This window comes from Rosa rugosa, chromosome 2 (assembly GCF_958449725.1).
Source record: "Rosa rugosa chromosome 2, drRosRugo1.1, whole genome shotgun sequence".
Lineage (NCBI taxonomy): Eukaryota > Viridiplantae > Streptophyta > Magnoliopsida > Rosales > Rosaceae > Rosa > Rosa rugosa.
The window spans coordinates 854,103-863,066 of record NC_084821.1 but is presented as its reverse complement, the minus strand read 5'-3'; the positions used below and the strand labels follow the sequence as shown (position 1 = coordinate 863,066).

The window sequence follows — 8,964 nt, the reverse complement described above, 5'->3', positions numbered from 1 at the left end:
TGCAGTTGGCCTAGACCGCCTGTCTGTTTTAGAGTGTAATCATTGATGGCATGAAGTTGTTCTCATTATTTATAACTTGAACCTTGTTGCGACGGTTTAATATCGTTAGAACATCTATATATCTGCATTTTCACTCTGATATAACACGGCTCATGAGGCACTGAACGTGACACAAGCCTAACATTACTACTGCTTTGTTCTTTGTCACGACAGAAAATCCTGTTTCTTGATCAGTCCAATTTGTTATCATCTGTGCTAGGACCACGTGACCAACTAAACACAAAAACTTGTTGCAGCCTTGCCTTGCGTGGTATGGTTCATGTTTATTGACGGGAGAGGATGATGATGATCGAGTTTCAACTTTCAAGTGACTCTTGACTCTTCGTTTTCACTCATGTAATTATTGTATACATTCACGATAGCCATTTATTTTACCTATGTGCTCTGGTTGGTCTTACTCAAACTTGGTGTACCTTTAGTTGTTATAAATTTGCGCGTGCCATCTCAAATCGTTCAACGAAGAAGGCATAAAAATATTTTGGGAAAGGACAAAATAAATTCAGCTGTAGTACGTCGCATGCCCTAAAAATCTGAAAGGAGAAAGAAGTTCTGAATTCGAGTTTTTGACTCTTAGGTTTTCGCATATGTATTTATTATGTTAATAAACCAATGACTTGCCCTATATAACGTTATTTAATTTATACTGAGCATACTTGTTCTATCTGTGATATGCTATATATGCAAGTCATCCAATGAAGAAACGAATTGAAAGAGATCCTTTCCATTGCTATATATCAAACTTTGATCAAGGTTCACCGTCTTCATATCGTCCTAGCCTGTTGTGTGGATAGATTTTCCTTATTATATATCCATGTAATAGGTTTTTAACACTTCATATATTACTTTTCAGGTTAAGATCTGCATTACTCAGACTTTAAGTTAGGGAAGACTTCATATTTAGGTCCAACTTTGAAAGAGTGTATTAACCCTTAAGGCATATATATGCACCTGAGAATCGCATATATTACTTTTCAGCTTTGTTAGGGCAGATTTGAGTAATGCAGAACTTCGAGATGCTGATGTTACGTACAAACACTAACTTAGAGGGAGCCATGCTGAAACAAGCCAATATGAGCGGTATCAAGTTGAATACGTAATACTAATTTGAAAGATGATCCTCCTCAATTCCCAAGGATCCAGGAGTACGAGCTATTACGTAGGAACCGTTACTGGCAATGACATTGTCACACCTAGAGAACAATGACGTTACGTCAACTTGTTTAGACTGAATGAAAGTCTGCTTCTCTTCATTTTCACGTGTCACTCATCTTTCCGATGTATTTGTTTTGAGAGTTTGATTGGCAACGTCAAGGTTTTCTTTTGAGGAGTGTATTCCATGCACTGTCAGTGCATGGGTACTTGCAATATGAATGGATGTAATTTTTTTGATATTAAATCAAAAACATGATATAGAAAATGTATGCGTGCAACTTTATTGTTTTTTTATCTTAATCTTTAACGTACATTTCCAATTTTTCTTTCAGTAGTTGATCGTCCTATGTTGGTGTGGTTCTAATTAATGGAGTCTTCCCATGTATCTCTTCATCTCTATCCTTCCAAAGCCACTAAGGTCCCGCTTGGTTTGCCCAAAGCAAGCATCGAGAAAAAAAAAAGTTATAAAACAACCTTGCGTTACAAAAACAATTCAATACAGGTAACTCTCTGTTTACAAATATATTAAAAACCTAGGTTTTCTCTCTAGCGAGAAAACTTCTAAGGCCGGCACCGTCCTCGTCTGTGAAGATCAATCTTGTCCGGTGGCACCCGGACGTCTTGGCTGGTCTCTGGCCTCGCCGACGTACTGCGGTCTGCTGCCGGATGGGATATTGATGCTACTGCCCAGGGTTTTCATGGGGGAAAGGTTTTCTGCTTGAGGCTTCGGTATGTTGGTTTTGGCACAGGTCTCTGGTGTCGTCTCTGATTCACGGTGGCAGGTGCTTCGTCGTGGGTTTCCAGGCCCGACGTGAGACGTTTGGATTATGGAGCCTATGATCTGGTGCGCTTCATCGTCGTCAGTTTCGTAGTGGTGCAGACCGGGTTTCCAGGGTCGAGGTGGCGTAGTTCCATGGCAGCATGGCGGTACGAGTAGCGGAGGCTGAGGCAGCAAGGGATGTGGCAGTACGGTGGCGGCGAGGTTGAGCGGCAGTGATATCTCCTGTTGTGAGAGAGAGATGATGTTTGGGCTTGAATCAATCCAGTACTGCTGGGCCTTGAGTTGGGCTAGGGTTTTGGCTTTGGCCCATCACTATGTTATTTAGTTTTGTCTATTTTACAATAATTGTTCCGTTTTCAGAGACAGTCTAGGCACTTTTGTGCATCTAGTTTTAGTATTGGATCTTGGTCTTGTCAACTTAATTCTCAGTGTCTCTAGTTGTACACCAATTGAGGTCTCTAGGCGACTAGATTTACTGTTTTCCGAGTTAGGTTGAGAGGGCCGAGTCTTTCTAGCGCCTCCGGCGTAGTACCAAAAGGGGATCCCGCTATGTCTACGATGTATTCAATGTCAAATGAGTGACCTAATTTCTATGTACCACTGTGGGTACTAACACATCTTCTTGTCTGTCTTAGATGGCAGCGGAAGGGTATGTAAGGGTCATTCTGGCTTTTGATCAATATATTGGCTTTGCCTTCTTTCAAAAAAACAATTCAATACAGGTAAAGATAGGAGGAATTCGTACAACTCATTCTTGGACCCGTACTTTTTTCCAATGAAAAATATGCTCACTCACTTTCCTCTCCTCATCCTGTCCCAACCTGAAACCAATTCCTCAATCCTCATCAAATTTCAAACCATCTCCCCGGTCCCCACTTCTCACCAAACTCCTAATCCAACTCAGAGAACTCCACTTACCAAAGGAATTGGCTCATTGACTGAGCTGGAGAACTCCACTGTATCGAATTTCCATCATCAAGCTTGATAGTAATTGAGTAAAGCTTTCAGCTGAGCTTGAGTAGTAGCCAACAAGAACATTTTCAACTGCTGCTGACAACTCTGCACTTGTAGCTTAGTAAGAATACAAGACTCGATTGTATGATTAACTAGCTGATATCAGACATACCCCTTCAAGAATTGAAGGTAATCTTCCAACAAATTTAGTACTTCTTCACGAAATAACAAGAGACGGAGAAATAATTCAATACTTTGTTTTTCAAGATAGTATCAAAGTAGTTCAAAAATGACTCCTCAATTGAAACCCAGTTGACAATATCCTTCTTTCTATTTGTTTTCTTAGACAACCGTGTTCAATCTTCAAGAACATGTAGATATCTCTTGACAGCTATTACTGCAACATAATTATTACTCCAATGAAGAATCACTTGACAGTCCCGTAATTCCGTACTCACACCAGATAACAGATCTTCCAAGAAAGTACAGCTGTACAATCCAATACAGCAATACTTGCTATTCACACCTAAGAATCCCAATTCAGAGGTCTAAGATGATCAAAGGGGAAGCATGATGAAATAGCGTGAGCTCTAGAGCTCTGATACCATCATAACAACGGTGATCAGAATATGAAAGCATGAATCAAAGCACAAATTATAGAAGAAAACTACAATTCCAGAGAATTTCATTATAAAATAAACTTAAGAAAAAACGACTTCATCAATACAGGCCAGAGAAAAGGAACTAATACAACTTGTTCTCTAACCATCTAGCAGCTGGCACAACAGCCTGTGAGACCTCTAACCTAGCTGGCTTACTAAGCATTCTTCTAACAATATTCTAACATTACTTAGGAAGTAGAAATATTTGAAGCCCTTAAGAAAGGGAGAAAAAGTGCACTTTTTGATTACTCAAAATAACGTTCTTCAAGACAACCAAAGCTACCTCATCAAATATAGTCATATCTAGCATCTAACAATAGCCATTTACAAAGGATCAAAATTCAACACATCCCTGTTCCAAAATTACTCCAAAAAGACACCCAAAACAAAAACAAAAAGTAACCTCTTGATGTTTCAGTTAACAGATACCAAATCACATTACCTAAAATACAAGAAATTCACACGTAGTTTCTGGACCTGATTGGCTGATTATGCCATGCCAACTTCCTTCATCATATTCATACCAAGCTTCAATGATGTCTGCATATCCAGCATAGAAAGTACTTATAGACCAAAAACAAAAACAAAACGAATGAGCAATGTCCTTAAACTTCAACAAGAAAATTCTCCATAAACTTAAACATTACTTTCCCACAAAAAACAAGGCATATTCTAATGAATACAGCTACTGGTTCTAAAAGCAAACAAATCATAAAACCCAATGGAACAACTAATAATCCCAACCTACAATATAATATACAAGTCCCTAAACAATAGGCAATACAGGCAAGAAATCAAATGAGCTGCTCAAAATCTCAAATTTAAAAAAGAAATTCAGATATTCAAATCGTAAACTCAATGGCCCAACTAATAAACCCAACCTACAAGACAGCTAGGTACAAGTCTGTTAACAAAAGGCAATACAGCCAAGAAATTAAATAATCTGCCTGTTCAAATTTCAAAAAGAAAAATCAATATTACAAATGAGCTTTCCTTTGAATAACTACAAGAGTTGAATGAAAATTGACTTAGCAGCCACCTAATTTAAGAAATGTGAAAAATTAAAGTGAATAATCTTGCAAGGCTGATATGACGAAATTATAATGCATTTTTAAATCCCTCATAACACAAGCCATTTGTTGTGAGATTACATGAAAACATGGTATGCATAAGACATGAAGGGATGGACAAGAGCAACCAGCAGTCTAATGCAAAGCATCTTTGGGAGGGAAAAGTTCAGTTGGACTGGCATTATTTGCATTTTTCTGCACACCAAAACATTTAGACAAAGCTCTAATCCACCTAAACTGAAAGACAAAAATGTTTTCATATCTAAGAAATTTTTTTTTTTTTTGAAACATACTAAAAATTATAATTGGGACTTCTAATTGTGATACCAGAGAAACAGAAACATGCAGAAGGTACATTGATGGAGGAGAGACCAGCATGTTAACATAGTTCATTCCCAACACATGATCCAGTTGGAAAATATTGACTAATCTACGTTGGCTGGTTTTCTGTTACCTATTTTTAACCCCACATATTGAAAAAACCAGTTTCAATGACTATCCATTGGCCTATTATGTGCCTTCAGACATCCAAAGAAACATCATTTTGCACATATATATCTGACATGTAGTAGATTTGCAAGGGAAAGCTATCTGGTTGGAAATCCAAAGTAAAATACTCTGGGTTTTTCCATGTCTATACATCATTTCTTTGTTCTCTAATTTGGACTCCCGATCTAAAGTAACAATAAAAACCAGGACTCCAAACTAGAGAAGAAAAGAAGGGAGAAATAACCTAAGAAAAGAAGGGAGAAATAACCGGGGTTAAGAGCATCACATTGTTTTCCCTTGCAAATTATAAAGTTATACTATTACCAGCCAAACCAACAAGCAAGGACTGAATAAAGAAGGTAGCTCTCGGCAGCAAAACTAAGGACCCTTTGGTTAAGACGCCATCACCCGCCAGGCTGACAAGTAAACAGGAAAATATAAAGAAGATAGCAACCAGTGGAAACAAAAAGAGGTACCCATAGGCCAGATTGACCATTGTAATCAATAATATTTATCAAAATCTCATTTGCACTTCCCCTTAGGAAACAAGGCAATTCGGCATGAATGAGAAACCTTAATCATGAGTCCATCATTTTTGTTCTTAGGGTCGCTTTAATAGTCTGCAAAGAAGCTTAACAGTTATTAATTATACCACATGCCGACATCACGAGCAACACACGCCAATCCAGTTGCCCCGAGGGTTTGGATGGTTCACCAAGTTCCACAGTAGGCAGTGGGTAATTGCAGAGGGGGCACACATGCACATGATCATTCAAACACTGGATAAGGCAATCTGCATGAAAAAGGTGCAAGCAGGGCAAGCGAATAATCCCTTCTTCTGCGTCATAAACGTGATCAAGGCTCTCACGACAAATAGCACATGGCTTCTGTCTGATAGTAGCTTCCAAACTATCAAGTCCAACTTGTTCCACAATGTGAAACACTGATATAGTCGGCGGAACAACTTCAGACTTGCCCAATACATCAACAGTCACGTCATATATTGTCACATCAATAGGAAACCCGGGGTTGGCCACTTGAATCACGTCATGTATTTTTCCAATAGCATTTGGGTGCATATTTCGTCGGACTCCCATGGTGGAAAGATACCCCTCAATGATGTCCTTATACACACCAATTTCAGTTATGACATCTGAGAGAGGGAGCATAAACCGTCTTTCAGTCACGAGTTTTGGTTCACCATACACGATTGGAGAATAAATGGAGAGACGGGTTCCGGGTTGGTTGAAGAGCATTATATGGATGGGAATCATGTTGGCACCGCGTGGGTCAATCCAAGGACGAAAGGGACGAGTTAGCTTGAAGAATAGATTTTTGATCAGAGCATTGCCCAAGTAAGGTTGTTCAATTGGCTCGCACTGTGACGCGGTGATATAAAAGTAACAGAATCGCCTCTGCCTCTGCCTCTGGTGGGTGCTACTGGACATGCTTCAACAACAACTGATAGTGATATCAAATCGAAACGGAGAGTATCAGGTTTTGGTTTAAATCAAATCAATTTAAGCCACAATGGCTAGAGTTGGCTAGAGATACAAAAGATTAATGCCTATAGATACAATCACACAATTACGACTACTCTTTAACATAGACTATATTATCCGATAAAAGCAGAGAAGGAAATAGAGATTCTCAGTAAAAAGTAAATAAAGCGATTTGGAGTCTGGTGGGTGTTATACTTACAAATTTGAGAAACTGTCGACTGAGGTAGCGCAGTCTTCAGATTGGGTCCGTTGGCGTTGCGATCAATAATTAGGGTTTCGAAGAAGAAGAAGAAGAAGAAAGGCGTTGAATTAGAAAACAACACACATACATATATTCAAACTCTTTCTTTTTTTTTTTCTTTTCTTTTTTTTTTCTTTGGAGAAAAGAAAAAAAAAAGACGTGAACTTCCCTAACTACCCCTGGCGCTTTTTGCTCTGCGGGACGTTTCAGCCAACTTGTTTCATTCTCATACTCTGTCCAGGTCAGACTGTTATGCATTTGGAAGTACGTACGAATACGATTGTTTTTGTAGTGTAGATTGTTATAGACTTATAGTCTGTAATCGAAAATGCTAGTCCTTGATCTGGTACCGGTCAGATTGTATGTACGTTATAGATTGTTATAGTTCTAATGTAGATTTTTCTGGTCAGATTTTTATTGAATTAATTGCAATTGAAAATCGGTGATGTATCTCTCACGATACCTTTATCTGGCACAGGTTCCTTCACTTGTTTGTCATAGATCAAAACATAAGCTCATACTAAACTGCTGATGTACTTATTTTGTTACGTACGTCGATGCTGCAGTTGGCCGACCTAGACTTCCTGTCTGTTTACAGTGTAATCATTGATGGCATGAAGTTTGTTCTCATGATATATAACTTGAACCATGTTAATTGCGACAGTTTAATGTCGTTGGAACATCCAATATGAACATCTATATATCTGCATTTTCACTCTGATGCAGCATGGCTGAGGCGCTGAACGTGACACGTACAAGCCTAACATCAATTACTACTGCTTTATTCTTTGCCACGACAACAAATCCTGTTTCTTCTTCCAAATTGTTATCATCTGTGTGCTAGGACCAACTAATTAAACACGAAAACTTGCTGCAGCCTTGCCTTGTGTGGTATGGTTCATGTTTACTGATACCAATAATTACATTTCAGTGCTATCATGATACCTAGCCTCCAGAGTGACAGCTGAAGTACTATTTAAAAAAACCTTCTTCCAGGACTGTATCGTGGTGCCGTGGAGTTCAGATGTTACTCAGATGGCCCTCTACCTCAGGAACTACTACTTAAAGTGAAGGTTAGTGTCCTAAACTGATTATGGTATGATAACCAACTCACATCAGTCATAGACTCATAGGTAAATTACTACTAATATTTAAGCGTGCTGCTTCTTGTTTTTCTCTTCTTGTCTTTAAATCCATTGACGTTGGGAGTGGCTACTCTCTCTCTCTCTCTCTGAGGTTATATTTTGTTTCTGCATAAACTATATATGTCATACTAATGTATGTCTTTATTAACTTCTTTGGGGTGGATTGTTCTGAGCAAACACCACAGACTTGTTCGATATGTAGGCTTTGTGTTAGATTAAAGTGACATTGGTGAGATTCAGCAATCTTATGTTCTGAAAAGGATTTAGAGTTTACTGTAAGTGATGGAGGCGTCATACTGGAGACACTTTAGGCTCAATGATGAAACACCAATCTATGGTACGCAATTCCAACTTTGTGAAGAATATATTAATCTTCCTTTTCATAATCTAGTTGTAGAACATGGTATTGGTACTCTCTTGGTCCCTCTGACTCTTGGCTCCTTTATGCTTTGTTTTGATTTCTGTTTTCGTGGTCCAACTTATCTTCATTTCCTTTTTTCTAATGTCTCTGGCTCAAAACTGCATTGTCATACTTGTTGAATTGTCTATTTGGTTCATTGGAGTTGATTTGGTCGTTATGCTTAAATCTTCTGTGAAATTGCTGTACATGCTGATTGTACATGTACTGCTGCCCTTTTGGCTACTGCCTAAGAAAAATTATATCTGATAGTTGTTGTGAGTCATAAGTTATTTTAGAAATACTCGTAGGAATAGGATTATATCAATTGTATAGAATCAGGATTAATTGTTGACATGAGCTGTATCGAATCAATTAGTTTTATTATGATTTATTTTGTGTATCAATTAGCATTAGTGCTATAGATGTCTTAGAATACGATTTATTATTTTTCCTTATATGTACATGATTGTACTACTATATAAACCTCCTTGAGAGATGAATATACACA

At 38.3% G+C, this 8,964-nt stretch overlaps 1 protein-coding gene across 2 annotated transcripts; it reads right to left on the bottom strand.

Moving 5' to 3' along the window:
* Window positions 1-1,690: 1,690 nt before the first annotated feature.
* On the bottom strand, window positions 1,691-6,991 carry LOC133734323 (uncharacterized). 2 transcript variants are annotated; one of them, XR_009858234.1, is made up of 3 exons: window positions 6,870-6,991; window positions 4,052-6,629; window positions 1,691-3,545 (listed from the first exon to the last, which is right to left on the bottom strand). XR_009858234.1 is itself a non-coding variant. In XM_062161953.1 (2 exons), the coding sequence occupies exon 2, from the start codon at window positions 6,614-6,616 to the stop codon at window positions 5,801-5,803; it is 816 nt and encodes a 271-aa protein (XP_062017937.1). In that variant the 5' UTR covers window positions 6,617-6,629; window positions 6,870-6,991; the 3' UTR covers window positions 3,611-5,800. The 2 variants fall into 2 exon arrangements, 1 of the variants encoding a protein (XP_062017937.1); XM_062161953.1 differs by lacking the exon at window positions 1,691-3,545 and having other exon boundaries at window positions 3,611-6,629.
* Window positions 6,992-8,964: the final 1,973 nt, after the last annotated feature.